At 35.0% G+C, this 18473-nt stretch overlaps 1 protein-coding gene across 1 annotated transcript; it reads right to left on the bottom strand.

Annotated features, from left to right (window-relative positions):
- Window positions 1-3311: 3311 nt before the first annotated feature.
- On the bottom strand, window positions 3312-5374 carry ccl33.3 (chemokine (C-C motif) ligand 33, duplicate 3). The gene is made up of 3 exons (NM_001172676.1): window positions 5244-5374; window positions 3685-3793; window positions 3312-3566 (listed from the first exon to the last, which is right to left on the bottom strand). The coding sequence occupies exons 1-3, from the start codon at window positions 5311-5313 to the stop codon at window positions 3488-3490; spliced, it is 258 nt and encodes an 85-aa protein (NP_001166147.1). The 5' UTR covers window positions 5314-5374; the 3' UTR covers window positions 3312-3487.
- Window positions 5375-18473: the final 13099 nt, after the last annotated feature.

The raw sequence follows: 18473 nt of genomic DNA, 5'->3' as shown, positions 1-18473 counted from the left end.
TTATTTGCATGTTTTATTGGTTATTTAAGTAAAAAAGAAAAAAAAACTAGGCAATTACCATTTATTAGGCAAATAACAAACTGGCCAGCACATTCATCTTTCCTCAGTCACAAAGAAGCAACAGTCAAAACAGGATTCCACTTGGTCTTATAGTCCCCAAGAAATCAAACTAATCAAATGATTTTGTTAGCTCACATTGCGGTGAACAAATCATCTGTGTATCTTTAAGAGAAAAATAGTTGGCTCTTCTAATCTTTAATTGAAATCTGAAAATGAACTTCCTGTTTATTTTCAGTTAATTTATCAGATTAAGTGGTTTTGAGGTAATGGGCGTGGCTTACGCTCCTGCAACTGTCAGTTTTGACAACAGGCAGAAATGGTGAGGAGGAGGTGTCTGTATAGGTTATAATAAAGCTGCTGTCACACTGGACTTTTCTCCCTGTTGACTTCCATTTACATGCACTCAAATGCGTCAAACCGGAAACGCGGTCATGCGTCAAGTTTCGCAGGTCGATGCAGTGCAAAGTTCAAGCTTGGTGAACTCTGACCTGCAAAATCGCATAACTTGTCTGCTTGAGCCCAATCGAGGATTTAAACATGACCTCTCTGGACAAAAGTTTAAAACAGAGCAATCGCTTGCTTTTTTTAATGTCTAATTATCTTGTTTAATCCTGCCCCTTTTCGCAGCACCGCATGACAGAATTTTACATTTTCAAACTCTAGTGTGACCGCAGCTTTACTCTTCTAAAACCCATTAACCAATCTTTCTGAATGCCTACTTTACAACATCCAATCAGCCCTCGGTAGAAAAAACAAGCCACGCCCACTGTTTGCTCATTTAAAATGTATTTTCTTTAGGAACGGCATTACATTAGAAAAGAAAAACAGATCTCAGCTTCCAGTTCACGGGGACTTTAAAACCTTTATTAATGGGTTATTTTCACTATCTATGATGGCATAGTGGTCAAAATAGGACAAATGAGCTCATGTATGGGACAAATTCTGGACGCTTGTCAGTGAGCGGTGAGTCTTTCAAACCATCCAAACCCCCTCCCCCACCCTTGTTTTAAGAACCTTAACTAACTGCCTATTATAAAGGTATGAACTAGGCTGTTTTATATACATGTTTAGGCCTGGATTAATCAGAGACACATATTAACATACAAATGATATGTTTAGACGTGCACGAACCGTGCAGAAAAGACATGTGATTCACGGCCAAATGACGTGCAATAAGTCGATTGGATTTTTTTTTGGAACTATTTTTCAACCATAACAGGATGTGAAGGAGGGACTTCTTTACAACAGTAATCAGACATCCAAATGTTTTCTGGGGTTATACATAAACCAGACCAGATTAGCAGCCAAAACACAGATTGAGATATTGCTCTGGGATCGTTAATATGCACACTTCAGGCTGTAATTGACAAGCCACACTGTTTTGAAAAAACAAAGATCATTTTCCTCCCTTATTATTAAAGTTTAAGTTTAACTTGAATATATAGGACTTTTATTTTGAAAACGATAGGCTAAGATCATTTACTATGCAATACTGAGGAATGACTGAGACATGTTCAAACTCGTGTCAGGATGCAAAATGCAGGATTTACAGATTATACATTTTTTCAGCTCCACCGCGAAGAGGAATAAGGTATGTTTAATAGTATCTTTGGTTTTTTATTTATCTTATTTATCAGAAATATGATACATAGTTTATTGCATATTATTCAACAAACATGTGTAGATTGCTGAATTGTGTCAAACCACTCAGCTCAACTGTCATCTGTTTATGCAGAGGTTTATATTAATTCCTGGCTTTGTTTTATTTGACATTGTAGCTAAAAAATACAACGCAAAACGTCTATATTTGTCTCGGTTGTCAAGTTTGATTATAATTTAGCCTTTATCCACAACAGATCTTGTGGGCAAAATAGATTAATGTTACTCTATTGGGCCGATATTAGAGAGCTTACTCACTCCTTGTAGGTAAAAAACCTTTACTTATTAATTTTAAAATATTTAAGTAGGCATCTATTTTGCTTGTAGAATAGTTTAATAATAGCTTGTTATTATAGTACTTACTTTGACCCTCGGAAGTCCAAGCCATGATCAGAAAATAATTATGTTAGCATGATGCTAGCAACTCGATTAGCATGTTGTTGCTCTTGACCAGTACGGGGATGCATTTTAACCCATCGATTTGCCACACAAACCCAATTCACATTTCCTTTAGAAGGTCCTCAAGGTTTGTCAGTTTTTGCAGAACTCTATATGAACTGAAGTCACATTTGGCTTTCTGTTTTAACTGTTCTAGCATGAGGTTACACAGAAACTCAGACTTGAGGTTTGATAAACACCGATATTCATCGACACTCACTAAAAGTTTGCCAGCACATTAAACCCCACACAAATCTTCTGGCTGATTTAGTGCAAAGAAGATATCTCTAAATTAATTTCTAATATTTGATACTTGTTTGTTTGTGGTTGATTTTAGATCAGGGCCTGGTTCAGATTTAACATGGGGTGAATTCAGGAAAAGTGGACACATTTTTGTAAAAATAGGTAATTTAGATACTTATTTCTGTTTGCTACTTTGGTAACTTTTAGGCGTAGCTGTAATATTTGAATATAGTTTACATAATGTGTTACTTGATGGAGCATTACAGACACATTTTTTTTCAGGTAAAGTAGGCCACCACTAATTTATCATTGAATAATGTGTTATTTTCTGGGTTTATGCTAATAAATATTTCAAGATGGAGCACTATGGACAAATTTCTTTTCACATAAAGTGGGCCATGACTAATAATTAAAATGCATCTGTATTTTCCAGAAACATTGTTCACAGCTGAAAGAATCATCAGTAATAATTTTAAATATGCTTGTATTCATGTTAAAACATTTACTAACATGAACAGTAGATTTATTACAGTATTTATTCTTTGTTTAAGTTAATTAATGGAAATAAAGTTGTTCATTGTTAGTTCATGTTAACTCTCATTCACACATCACGATCACAATGCACCTAATGTTAATGACTTTTGATTTTAATGATGCATTAGTAAATGTTTAACTATCATTAATAATAAATCCTGTACAAGTGTTGTTCATGTTAGTTAAGCCATGAAACCTTATTCAACTAAAATATCAAAATCAGTACCCTTGACCTAGAAGCACACGTTGAATATCTCTGATCTTACATTTCTGACTGTACACTTATTTCTGCTTTATAAATTAGTAAGTTACACTGATAAGTCTGATTGATTAAGACTGTACTATTAATATTAATATGCACACATTCAAATGACATCAGGTATAATCTTTTTATTGTTTATTTGCACGTATTGAGCACAAAATGAAAAAAACTCTGTTATATTAAGGAACAAATACTTGAAAAAATAAGATAAGAAAAATGAGAAGAAATAATAAAGGACAGTTGCATTAAGCAGAAACAGTATTATATATGCACATTATTGTGTTGTGGTTTTTATTGCTGTTTTTCCATTATGGGCTTTATCCAGTCTTCATCTGGTTTCACACAAAACTGGGTTCTAGGTGTCGTAACCCTGAGGGGGAAAGTGCAAACTTTGTTCATGAAAAAGCATACACAAAATCATATTTATATATTTATAAACCTTTTTTTTTAAAAGAACAAAAAATTATTATTTTCAGTGAAACACTTACACAATGCCTTTAACAGCACAGCGTGAAACTGTTCTCACGGCACTCACTACTTTGTTGGCTGGGATTGGAAAGTCAATGAAATTGAAGCAACAGGGTTCGGGAATTGCAGCTGTTGGTTAGAAAATATAATACCTTTTAATATTGATTGAATGTAATAATGTTTTATTATATTATATAATGTCTAATTTGAATCAACTGCATAGTTGGTAATAAAAATACACTTTTAAAATGCAATGTGACCAAATTATATATATATACACTTTTTTATATATATTTACAAATATTTCTTCATATTTATTATTTCATCACTTTAATGGTCATAATAAATTTATGTATAAAATATTAGGGTTTTTCAATATATTTTTATGTCAATTTGTTTATATAAGTTTATATTTATACATAAATACATTATTATATTATTAAATAAATGATATGTATTATATTACATAAATACATAATAATATTAAATATTATTATTATTAGAAATATCTGATATATATATATATATATATATATATATATATATACATATATATATATATATATATATATATATATATATATATATATATATATATATATATAAATTTTTTTTTTTTTTTTTTTTTTTTACTGGAGAAAGACTTATTTGTTTTTATTTTTTAGCTTTTAATTTTTTAAACACCATTTTAAGGACAAAATTATTAGCCCCTTTAAGAATTTTTTTTTATCAATAGTCTACAAAACAAACCATCGTTATACAATAACTTGCCTAATTACCCTAACCTGCCTAGTTAACCTAATTAACCTAGTTAAACTTTTAAATGTCACTTTAGGCTGCATAGAAGTGTCTTGAAAATATCTAGTCAAATATTATTTACTGTCATCATGACAAAGATAAAATAAATCAGTTTAGACATCAGTTGTAGAAACTATTATGTTTAGAAATGTGCTGAATGTTTTTTCTCTTCGTATTACAGAAATTGGGGCAAAAAATAAACAGGGGGTGTAATAACTCAGGGGGTCTAATAACTCTGACTTCAACTCTACATATGTAATAAGATAAACAAAATGATCAAATTAACAATAATTATATTCTTTTTTTTCATGAACTAATGTCAATTTTATTGTATTTTATCCTTTATGTAATATTAACCGACAGCTAATAAATACAGTTAAACCGGAGGAATTGAACATCCGAAAGTTCAGTACGATTCAGTGAATTTTTTTATGAAGCAAAATGCATATTTTTGCAGACTTTTTTACAAGCACCATTTTAATTTATTCCTAATTTAAGTAACGTGTAAATATTCTGCAAGATTTGACTGTAAAAGTCTTTTGTTTTTAACATTTTTTACACCAAAAATCAGCAACTAAATTTGGTCTGTTTCCATTTTAAAAATATGAACGTTCATCTGCAAAAACAGTAAAAATACTTTCTATTATAACTTATAATTTTTAATGCATCTTAAAAAGTTCACTTGCAAAAAACAAACAAACATGATTTAAAAAAAAAATACTGAGTCATCAGTTTTTTTGCAAATAATAATGCAGATAACAACAGTAATACAGTGACTTACGCTGAGCCTCAGAGGTCCAGGCCATAAGGACCGTCAGTCCAAGCAGCAGAAACACAGATGAAGCCCTCATGATTTGTGATCTCTTGCAGATGTAAAAGTGAGATAACTGTAGATGACTGTTGATGTCTGAGACAGTCGGAGACTGCAAAGCATCTTTAAATGCTTTCAGACGAGATCTGTGGTTTGATAAGGAGTGTATTCTGCAGTCCCCCACCTCTTCATTAGGCCCACACACTCATATTCTACTTTGGGTTTATTTCCTCTTGCAAACTGAGATGGTGAAGTGATAAAATGCAGATGCAGTTTACAGCTCGTACAGTGCAGAGTCATGCTTTTTTACATGTTCAACAGAAATCAATTCAGCATAGCGTCTTCCCACATGGAAAAATATAGTCATTTGCAATATATATTACATACTGTATTGCAAACCTATAAAAATGCTGTAATATATGTTTGTTTCTATTACAGTATTGTGGTGTATTGTAGTATGATTTAGATGATTTAGAAAAATTACCACAGTATTTGGTTATATCATTACTACAATTGTTGCATTACAATGGCAACAACCCCATATTGAAACATGATAAATTGGTGAATATGAAAACACACAGTGGTGTGAAAAAGTGTTACTTCTTGTTTTTTCATGTTTGTCACACTTTAATGTTTCAGACCGTCAAACTAATTTAAATATTAGTCAAAGATAACACAAGTACACACATCATGCAGTTTTGAAATGAAGCTTTTGACTATTAAGGGAAAATAATATACAAAACTTTATAGCCCTGTGTGAAAAAGTGTTTAACCCCTGTATCTAATAACTGTTTGGGCTACACTTAGCAGTAACAACTGCAATCAAGTGTTTTAAACAACTTGCAATTGTAATTCAGTCACATTTAAGGGTTTTCAAAGCAAGAGATCTCAATTGGATTCGGGTCAGGACTTTGACTAGGCCACTCCAAAGTCTTCATTTTGTTTTGTTTTTTCAGCAATTCATAGGTTGCTGCTGTGCTTTGGATAATTGCCATGCTCAGAGATGGGGAGTATTTATGTTACATGTATTTTAAATATTTTTTAAATACAAAACAGTATTTTGCAATTTGTATGTGACAAGGTTGATGAAAATGGCTTAATATTTTGTATCAAAATACTTAAGAGTCTTGTATTTTTGTATTTTTAAAGTACTGTAAAAAACTTTGAAAGTCTATATCAGGGGTTCTCAATCTCGGTCCTAGAGGTCTGGTGTCCTGCAGACTTTAGCTTTAACCCCTGTCAGACGCACATGGGCTAGCTAATCAAGCTCTTATTCTAGAAACATCCTTGCAGGTGTGTTGAGGCAAGTTGGAGCTAAAACCTGCAGGACACCAGACCTCCAGAACCGAGTTTGAGAACCCCTGGTCTGCATGATGCCATAATAAAAAAAGCACCCTCTGATTGGTGCTTTGGATGTTATTAACTCTTCCATTTAAAGAAGAAATGAAAACAAATCATGGAAGAAAGAGTATTCTGTACAAGTTTTAGTAGTTTTGGATGGATTGCTGATGCCAAATATTTGTCACTTAAACAAACTAAGTCCTACATACAGTGCATCCGGAAAGTATTCATAGCACTTCACTTTTTTCCACTTTTATTATGTTACAGCCTTATTACAAAATGGATTAAATTCATTTATTTCCTCAACTTTCTACACAACAATACCCCATAATGACAATGTGGAAATGTTTGAAACTGTTGCAAATGTATTAAAAATAAAAAATCACATGTACATAAGTATTCACAGCCTTTGCTCAATACTTTGCTGATGCTCCTTTGGCAGCAATTACAGCCTCAAGTCTTTTTCAATATGATGCCACAAGCTTGGCTCACCTGTCTTTGAGAATTTCTGCCCATTCATCTTTGCAGTACCTCTCAAGCACTATCAGGTTGGATGGGAAGTGACGGTGTACAGCCATTTTCAGATCTCTCCAGAGATGTTCAATAAGATTTAGTTCTGGGCTCTGGCTGGGCCACTCAAGGTCATTCACAGAGTTATTGTGAAGCCACTCCATTGATATTTTGGTGGGTTTTTGTCCTTCTGGAAGATGAATCGTCGCCCCAGTCTGAGGTCAAGAGCACTCTGAAGCAGGTTTTCATTAAGGATGTCTCTGTACATTGCTGTACATTGCTGCATTCATCTTTCCCTCTATCCTGACTAGTCTTCCAGTTCTTGCTGCTGAAAAACATCCCCACAGTATGATGCTGACACCACCATGCTTCACTGTAGGGATGCTACTAGCCTGGTGATAAATGGTGCTTGGTTTTCTCCAAATTTAACCCCTGGCACTCTAAAGAGTTTAATATTAATTTCATTAGACCAGAGAATTTTGTTTTTTTATGGTCTGAAAGTCCTCCAGATGCCTTTTGGCAAATTCAAGGTGGTGAGTTGCTTCTAACTGGCCACTCTACCACACAGGCCTGATTGGTGGATTCCTGCACAGATGGTTGTCCTTCTGTAAGGTTCTCCTCTCTCCACAGACGAACGCTGGAGCTCAGACAGAGTGACCATCGAGTTATTGAACACCTCCCTCACTATAGGCCTTCTTCTCCGACTACTCAGCTTAGATGACCGGCCAGCTCTAGGAGGAGTCCTGGTGGTTCCAAACATCTTTCACTTACAGATAATAGAGGCCGCTGTGCTCATTGGAACTTTCAGAGCAGCAAAAATGTTTCTGTAACCTTCCCCAGCCTTGTGCCTCGAGACAATCCTGTCTCGGAGGTCTACAGACAATTCCTTTGTCCTCATGCTTGGTTTGTGCTTTGATACGCACTGTCAACCCTGGTACCTTATATAGACAGGTGTATGCCTTTTCAAATCATGTCCAATCAACTGAATCTACCACAGGTGAACTCCAATTAAGCTGCTAAAACATCTCAGGAATGATCTGTGGAATGTACCTGAATGTACCTAAGCTCAATTTAGATCTTCACAACAAAGGCTGTAAATACTTATGTACACATGATTTTTCAGGGTTTTTTATTTGTAATAAATTTGCAACAATTTCACAACAGCTTTATCCATATTGTCATTATGGGGAATTTTATGTAGAATTGTGAGGAAGTAAATTAATTTGATCCATTTTGGAAAAAAAGCTGTAACATAAAAAAATGTGGAAAAAGTGAAGCGCTTTGAATACTTTCCGGAAGCACTGCTGTTCTACATGGGCAATTTCTACAATACTATACTTGCAATACTATAGTTAACAAATAGGAAAGAAGTATGCCTTAAGATGACACAACATATGAAAGACAAATATTTAATAATCAAAAATTCCCGACAGATTATACAGCAGGAGCAGTTTATATATAAAGAGTTTACTTGTAAGAACATAAATCATGTTTTCATCAGAAATCATGTTTTCACATTGAGTATTGAAGAGTTTAGTTTCAAAATACAAGATTTATGAAAAATTCTGTGAACAAAAAATAATATGAACATAAAACTGATATAGCACATATTTGCATCACTAGCGCACTTCATGGAATATAACCTATAAATGAACCTTTAAGTCACATGAAAATCATTCATTCAAAGTCAATTCTTTTCATTTTGACACCGATAATACCTCAAGTGTATGAAAATCCACCTGAATCCTCCTGAACTCTATTTACCTCTACCAGTCCAGCCATCTAAAATTCCCATAATTCCAATAATCCAGTCGCTCATCTTTTGAGAACCATTCACACATATGCCCCATTCTGATATGTCATGCTATTCTGTAGTATTTTTTAAATGCAAAATACAGTATTTTATTTTGATACATGTTGTGGCTGTTGTATTTTGTTCTTCATTTTGATACATTTAAATTTAAGCTATTTGGTATTTTGTTTTAAAATACATTTCAATGTATTTTGGCCCAACCCTGGTCATGCTGCAGAACCCAAGTTCGCTTCAGCTCGAGGTCACTAACAGATTGCCGGACATTCTCCTTCAGGATATTTTGGTAAACAGCAGAATTCATGGCTCCATTTATCACAGCAAGTTGTCCAGGTCCTAAAGCAACTATACAGCTGCAGACCGTCACACAACCACCACCACATTTTACTGTTGGTATGATGTTCTATTTCTGAAATTTGGTGTTACACCACACATAATAAGAAACACGCCTTCCGAAAGTTACACTTCAGTCTCAACAATTTTTCCCCAAAAGTCTTGATCATCAAGATGTTTTGGTTGACCTGACCTGACCTGTTTTTTTTTTTACAAGCCTTTATTTTGTTTTTATTTTACCTTTTTATCTATTTTTTCAAGCCTTATATTTAAAAATGCATGATGTGCTTACCTGCATTATCTTTAATAAACTGTGTATTTTTAATGGTTAAATAAATATGTGTAAATGGACATTTGTGCAATGTTTTGAAATATATTTTGCATATGGTTTGTGAAATCCAAACATGAACTTGTATGCCATTTTATATGCATATGCTCACATTAATCCATGCACTTTACTATGCTATGGTTTCGTTCCATTTACTGTAGAATGAAAGTTTCTGCTTCATCCGTCCCAATGACTGTAAATCATATTTTCCATATACGGTAAACTGATGAGGTGACAATTTCCGCCTGACTCAGCATTTGAAAATGAAAAGTTTATTAAGTTTATTTGTAAATGTATTTGTAGCGATGTATTGTTTAGTCTACAAGAAGCTCAATGCTGCATTCATTTATTGGCACTTGGTAAATTCTAAACACAGGACGTGCGGGAAAATGAAACAGCAGGATGCGCGCGCTCTAAAACTATGAAGTCTTATAGAAATGCACAACATTTCACAAAAGCATCACCTGAGCATTCGTGTGATAAAATAAAGCAGCGCATTAATCATGACGCGCGCGCACGCTCTCTGAAGCATAACGTTGGCACTTTTGAATATAACAAGCCTTAGATTCTTTTAAAGTATATGAAAAAATATATGACATATAAACATTATAACCTAACAAGCCATCGTGTATCTCGGCAACTTAACATCATATCGTGACTTGTACTGGAAAATTAAGCTGCAGGACGCGCGCGCACTGAAAAGCGCGCAGTGAAAACGGAAAAGAAAAGAAAAAGAAAGAGCGATTTAAGCCAACTCTCTAAAGACAATAAGCCCAATATTTATAATTGTCAATATTTTCAATATTATTATCCAGTAAATAAGCAATTTATTAAAACGATCACGTTGGGTTTGAATGAAAAGGGGTAGGAACAGATACAAAAAACAGGATGAGCAGCACTTCTACACTGATTGATTATTTTGCACACGGCAAATGACAACGTCCACTAACCAATAGAGACAATATATATACATTTAAACTAATAAAATCGATGTAGTTTCTCTACAAACAATCACATTTTTAAAATAATATATAAAAGCTACAACCCATTTTAAAGCAACTTGTAAAGCAGACTTAAAGTGGGTAGGACAGAGGTGTGCAAAACCCCTTAAATCAGGCCACTGAACGTGGAATCTCAAACCACTTTCCAATGGTACACCTGCTGCATGCAAATACTTAACCAGATTGGAAATTTGCAGTCCACAATGGTACACTGCCAAAGATAAAAGTACAAAAGAGGTCACTGGGGCAGTACCTTTTCGAAAAGTACACTTTTAGGGTGGGTCTGTCTGTCTGTCTGTCTGTCTGTCTGTCTATCTCTAGTATTCAGACCCCCTTACATTTTTCACTTTTTATTATAATGCATTTAATGCATTATAAGCCATTTGCTTAAATCACTTATTTAAATATTTGTTCATATAATTTCTTTCCTCATTAATGTACCCCAGCACCCCAAGACATTTTGCTAATTTATTAAAATAGAAAAACTAAAATATCACATGGTCTTAAGTATTCAGACCCTGAGTATTTAGACTCTCATATATTTTGCTCAGGTGCTGTCCATTTCTTCGGATCATCCTTGGGATGGTTCTACGGCTTCATTTGAGATGTTTGATTAAACTGATTTGACTTGATTAGGAAAGCCACACACTTGTCTATATAAGACATTACAGCTTACAATGTAGGTCAGAGCAAATTAGAATCATGAGGTCAAAAGAACTGCCGTAAGAGCTCAGAGACAGACTTGTGGCAATGTTACAAAAGAATTGTGGCCAAGGTTACAAAAAGCAATCTGCTGAACTTAAGGTTCCTAAAAGCACAGTGCAGACAACACACATTTTTTTCTATTTTTCAGGTAAAATGGGGCATCATTCATTCATTTTCTTGTCGGCTTAGTACCTTTATTAATCTGGGGTCGCCACAGTGGAATGAACCGCCAACTTATCCAGCAAGTTTTTACACAGCGGATGCCCTTCCAGCCGCAACCCATCTCTGGGAAACACACATGTTCACACAGAGACACTCATACACTACAGACAATTTAGCCTACCCAATTCACCTGTACCACATGTCTTTGGACTGTGGGGGAAACCGGAGCACCCAGAGGAAACCCACTCGAATGCAGGGAGAACATGCAAACTCCACACAGAAACGCCAACTGAGCCGAGGGTCGAACCAGCGACCTTCTTGCTGTGAGGCGACAGCACTACCTACTGCACCACTGCTTCGTCAAAGTAGAGCATCACTAATTTATTATTAAATAATGTGTTATTTGCAGGGTTTATACCTATAAGCATTTACAGATCGAGCACTACAGACAAATATCTATTCAGATAAAATAAGCCATCACTAATTTATAGATAAAAAAATATTATTTGCAAGTTTTATAAAATTTCAAGATCGAGTAGTACAGACATTTTATTGTCAGGTAAAGTGGGCCATCACTAATTTATCATTAAATAATGTGCTATTTTTGGGGTTTATACCAATAAACATTTCAAGATCATGCACTATAGACAAAATTCTTATCAGGTAAAGTGGGCCATTAATAAGTTCCTAAGAGCACAGTGGCCTCAATAAATCTTAAATGGAAGACATTTGGGATGACCTAAACCCTTCCTAGAGCTGGCCGTCCAGCCAAACTGAGATATCTGGGGAGAAGATCCTTAGAGAGGTAAAGGAAGAGAGAGGTGAAGAAGAACCCAAAGATCACTGTGTCTGAGCTCCAGAGATGCAGTCGGGAGATGGGAGAAAGTTGTAAAAAGTCAATCATCACTGCAGTCCACTAGTCAGGGCTTTATGGCAGAGTGGCCCTACAGAAGCCTCTCCTCGTTGCAAGACAAATGAAAGTCTGCATGGAGTTTGCTAAAAAAAACACCTGAAGGAGTCTCTGGTCTGAGACCAAGATATAACTTTTAAGCCTTAAAATTAAGTGGTGTGTGTGGAAAAAAAACAGGCACTGCTCATCACCCGTCCAATACAGTCCCAACGGTGAAGCATGGTATAGTGGCTGCATCAGGCTGTGGGGGTGTTTTTAAGCTGCAGAGACAGGACAACTGGTTGCAATCAAGAGAAAGTTGAATGTGGCCAAGTGCAGGAATATCCTGGACAAAAATCTTCTTCAGAGTGCTCAGGACCTCAGACTGAGCTGAAGGTTTACCTTCCAACAAGACAATGACCCTAAGCACATTAAATAAGCTAAAATAATGGAGTGGCTTCACAACAACTTTGTGACTGGTGTTCTTGAATGGCCCAGCAAGAGCGCCGATTTAGACCCAATTGAGCATCTCTGGACCTAAAAATGGCTGTCCACCAACATTTACCATCCAACCTGACAGAAATGGAGAGGATCCCCAAATCCAGGTGTGAAAAACTTGCTGCTTTCTACTAAAGACTTCTGGCTGTATTAGATCAAGAGGGTGCTTCTACTTAATACTGAGCAAAGGGTCTGAAAACTTAGGACCATGTGACATTTCAGTTTTTCAGTTTCAGTTTTTCTTTTTAAGAAATCAGAAATGTCACTGGGGCAGTACACTCAAAAATTATTATTACTGCTTGTTAAAACTACTTGATTAAAGCAAGCTGAACTTATGAGTTTTTTTTTTTTTTTTTTTTGGGGGGGGGCAGCTTTATAATTTATAGTATACATTTATAGTATACATTTAATCTACTTAAATTTGTAAAAACAATTAAGTTAGCTTAATTTGTGTTGGGACAACACAAAGAAAATTTGTGGAACCCAGCATTTTTTACAGTCTGACTCTACCTTTTCCAAAAGTACACTTTTAGAGTCCGTCCATCCATCTGTCTGTCTGCACTATAAACAATGTAGAGTTCCACACAATTCATTTACGCTGTCCCAATACAAATCTATTAAGTTAAGTTAACTTAACAAACTGAAGTAGACTGAACATAAAACAAATAAGTTGTTTCTAAAATATCTCAAGAATTGTGTTTCAGCTGATTTTGAATAAGAAATTTTAACTAGCAGCAAAATAATTAACTTTTTGAGTGTCTGTCTGTCTGTCTATCTATCTATCTATCTATTTATCTATCTATCTATCTATCTATCTATCTATCTATCTATCTATCTATCTATCTATCTATCTATCTATCTATCTATCTATCTATCTATCTATCTATCTATCTATCTATCTATCTATCTATCTATCTATCTATCTATCTATCTATCTATCTATCTATCTATCCATCCATCCACCCACCCACCGATCTATCTATCTATCTATCTATCTATCTATCTATCTATCTATCTATCTATCTATCTATCTATCTATCTATCTATCTATCTATCTATCTATCTATCTATCTATCTATCTATCTATCTTTTCTATCTGTCTGTCCGTCTCTTTACAGCAGATTTATGGAAAGCTCTTTGCTAATTTGATGGCTCTTCTCGAAACAATGGAAATTCTGTTTAAGATGTAAGATGAAGGTGATGCAACGGAGCAAATTTGCACAATCAGATAATGATCTAGATCTGTTAGTTTAGCAGTTTTGGTGTGTGGTTTGTTATACACTGTGTACCCTCATCCTTATCTTCAGTAAATGGCATGCAAGAAATTTTCAGGTGCACATGTATGTCACATAAAGAGGTCACAGACAATCTATTTGTTTTAGCAATAATCATGATTAACTAAAGCGAAACACCAGATTGATTCTGAAAAGCCCAATGCTATAATTTAATAGTGTAATGAAAATCAGATATAACATCCCACACAGAAATCTGATGAAAATATATATGAGTTAATATCTGGATTTAAAATGTAATATTTATGTCATAGATGCAATATATATTTGAAATGTTGCTAAAATGGCTGTTTCATTTTTTTAATTATTGGAATTTGAAATATATATATATATACACAGTTGAGAGCAAAACTATTAACCCTCGTGTGATTTTATTTCAAATATTTCCCAAACAATGATTAACACAGCAAGGATTTTATTACAGTATTTTCCATAATGTTTTTTCTTCTAGAGAAACTCATATTGGCTTTATTTCAGCTAGAATAAAAGTAGTTTACATTTTTTAAAAACCATTTTAAGGTCAGTATTATTAGCAATATAATTTAACCTTAAATGTTTTTTAAACAATTTAAAAACTAGCCAAAATTCCAGCAGAAATAAAACAAATATGACTTTCTCAAGAAGAAAAAAAATAGTATAGGAAATACTGTGAAATGTTCCTTGCTCTTTTATACATAATTTGGGAAAAGATAAACAATCATTTTGCTATATTTAAAAAATATATGACATATTTTATATATGCAAAAAATGTTTGTTCAAATATGAACTTGTCATTAATGTAATTTGCATATTTTGTCATAAATTAGATTTCTATGCGAGGTAAAAAACCCTCAGATACTGTGTGAAATGTTGACTTGGTTTCTAAGTGTAAGGTGTGATTCATTTAGCTTTTGAAGTGCTTAGTAATCAATGTACTATGTGACCTTCATTTGACTCACTTTGTCTGCCTTCCAGGTTTTTCAGCTTTAGGCATCTAATGCACTATTAAAATTGCAAATAAAATCAAAGTATATAGTATAGAATAGAAGAATTAGCTTAAGTCAAGACACTTCAGGCAAAACCTGTTTTTATAGACCTGTCAATTTTGAGATTTTGGGCTTTTTTGTTATACATAATGCTTTTATAAAAGTGTTTTTGTCAGATTTAAAGAGAACATCTGTAACACGCATTTGTTTCTTTTGGTGCACTTTATCAATTAAGCTGTGTCTACACACCCCAGCCACTTTATTAGGTAGATCTGTCCAACTGCTCGTTAACCCAAATTTCCAATCAGCCAATCACATGGCAGCAACTCAATGCATTTTGGCACGTAGACATGGTCAAGACAATCTGCTGCAGTTTAAGCCGAGGATCAGAATGAGGATGAAAGGTGATTTAAGATCTCACTGCTGCTTTTGATACTGTGGATCATGTCATTCTCACTGATCGGCTTAGAGAACACGCTGGTATCCAGGGTCTGGCCTTAGATTGGTTCTCCTCATATCTAAAGGATAGAACTATATCAGTCAGTTTGGGCAACTCCTCTTCATCTGTCATGCAATTAATGTGTGGGGTTCCGCAAGGCTCAATACTGGGTCCTGTTTTGTTCTCCCTTTACTTACTTCCGTTAGGAAATTTTTTTGGAAAGCATGGCATAAATTACCATCTATATGCTGATGACCCTCAAATCTACTTCCCTATAAAATCTAGGGATCAATCCTCCCTTCAGGCTTTGCTTAATTGTTTGGCTGATGTGAAGTGTTGGTTGGCAAATAACTTTCGCCAACTGAATGACGACAAGTGCGAATTCATTGTTTTTGGCCAAAAGGTTCGGATTCTAATGGAAATCTGTCATTGCTTCCTACGAAAATACATTCCTCTGTAAAGAGTCTTGGTGTCATCTTTGACTCTGAGCTAAAATTTAATCAGCAAATTAATGTGGTTGTCAAAAATAGTTTTCCTATTTTAGATATGTTGCAAAGCTGAAGTCTGTCCTCTCTTTCAGTGATTTGGAGAAGGTTGTTCATGCTTTTATCTCTTCTCGTCTAGACTATTGCAACACATTGTATCTGGGTGTGAGTCAGGCCTCTCTCTCGCGACTGCAGCTAGTCCAGAACGCAGCTGCCAGGCTTTTAACAGGCACAAAAAAACGAGAACACAATACACCTGTACTAGTTTCTCTACACTGGCTGCCAATCCAGTTTAGAATTCAGTACGAAGTTCTGTTGTATGTTTTTAAATCCCTCCATGGCCTGGCCCCTGAGTATATTTCTAAGCTAATTATTATGCACCAACCTGTGAGATCTCTTCGCTCTATGGATCGTCTCTATTTGCAAGTTCCTAGATCACGCTTAAAATGTCGAGGTAATAGAGCTTTCTCGGTAGCAGCTCCAAGACTCTGGAGCGATCTTCCAATTTCTTTAAGAACAGCTCAATCTTTTGAGTCTTTTCAGAGGTCACTGAAAACACACTTATTTTCTTTAGCTTTTAGTCATGTGATGTGAGTTCATGTGTTTTGGTTTTATGTATATTTTACATGCGTTTTATGTGTTTTATATACAGCACTTTGGTAATCAATGTGATTTGTGAAAGTGCTTTAGAAATAAAGTGAGTTGAGTTGAGTTGACTTTGTACATGGCATGATTGTTGGTGCCAGACGGGCTGGTCTGAGTATTTCAGAACCTGCTAATCTATTGGGATTTTCACGCTCAACCCTCAAATAACCACTTGTTACAACTGAGGTATGCAGAAGAGCATCTCTGAACACACAAAACGATCAACCTTGAGGCAGATGGACAACAGCAGCAGAAGACCACACTGCATGCCATCTCCTATCAGCTAAGTACAGGAATTCACACAAGCTCACCAAAATTTTAAAATAGAAGATTGAAAAAACTTTGCCTTGTCTGATGAGTCTCGATTGCTGCTGTGACATTCAGATGGTCAGGTCAGAATTTGGCGTCAATAACATGAAAGCATGGATCCATCCTGCCCTGTATCAATAGTTCCGGCTGCTGCTGGTGGTGTAATGGTGTAGGGGATATTTTCTTGGCACACTTTGGGCCCATTAGTACTAATTGAGCAGCACTGTGTCAACGCCACAGCCTGAGTATTGTTACTTACCATGTTTATCCCTTTATGTCTACAGTGTACCATGTCATCATGTCAATGTGCGCATGATGTGCGCCATGTCATAATTAATCATCTCAGACTGGTTTCTTGAACATGACAATGCATTCACTGTACTCAAATGGCCTCCACAGTAACCAGATCTGAATCTAATAGAGCAGCTTTGGGTGGGATGTGGTGGAACAGGAGATTCACATCCTGGATGTGCAGCAAAATCTGCAGCAGCTGTGTGATGCTATCATGTCAATATGGACCAAAATCTCTAAGGAGTATTTCCAGTACCTTGTTGAATCTATGCCATGAAGGATTAAGGCTGTTCTAAAGGGAAAAGTGGGTCCAACCTGGTACTAGTAAGGTGTATCTAATAAAGTGGCCGGTGAGTGTATATTTCATTTACAACACATATTTTTTAAAGGGATTTTTTTTAAATGAGCCTATGAGCAATAAATCTCCATTTCTGCTTTCTAAGGGGGTTTACAGAGGGATTTGTTCATACATAATTTGTCTATATAAATTTATTCTACAAAATGTAAAAATTGATTTATTAATGTCTGATTGCAGTAATTTTCCGAATGATTAAAAAAGGATTTCCAAAACCCCTTTTGTAAAACCTTTCACTCTAACACTGTCTGTAAGACATGACTTCATCCAATGTTCAAGTTGCAAATGAGCTCATACTTAAATTTTGATATGAAATAATGCCTCATTTGCATATTTATATGTAACATTTTAGATTTATTTTTTGCAATTAACATAATATATTCAATCAACTGAGAATGCTCATAACTATTCCGTAACCTAAATACGATTTTCTCGTGTCAGCATTATTGAGTTCGATCTCAGCACGTTTGTTTCCTGGAAGAGACGCATAAAGACCCTTGTAATTCTGAGAAACCCGTCCTTCTGAAACTCTCGCCTTTATTTCACATTTATTTTGCGGTGGTTATTTCTTGCACAGCAATTTAACTCTTCAATTTTGCATTTCCCTTATTTTCAGCATGATTCATTCAGACATCAAACCACAACACATATAGGCTTATTACCATTTGTATCTTTAGTTTAGCACCATTTCAGTTTAATTCGAAAAGTCCAGCACATCACATTAAAGCAGAACTAAGAGGACTGAATGCACACCGCACAAGGCTATTTAGGTGATGATTTTTTAGTGCGTTGGTGTTTAATATTTATTTATATGTTGCATCCGGCTCATTTAAACCATTTCT

The sequence above is a fragment of the Danio rerio genome, chromosome 25 (genome assembly GCF_052040795.2).
Source record: "Danio rerio strain M-AB ecotype USA chromosome 25, GRCz13ab, whole genome shotgun sequence".
In the NCBI taxonomy this organism is placed as follows: domain Eukaryota; kingdom Metazoa; phylum Chordata; class Actinopteri; order Cypriniformes; family Danionidae; genus Danio; species Danio rerio.
The sequence above is the reverse complement of the archived record's forward strand: the minus strand, read 5'-3'. Positions and strand labels throughout refer to the sequence as shown.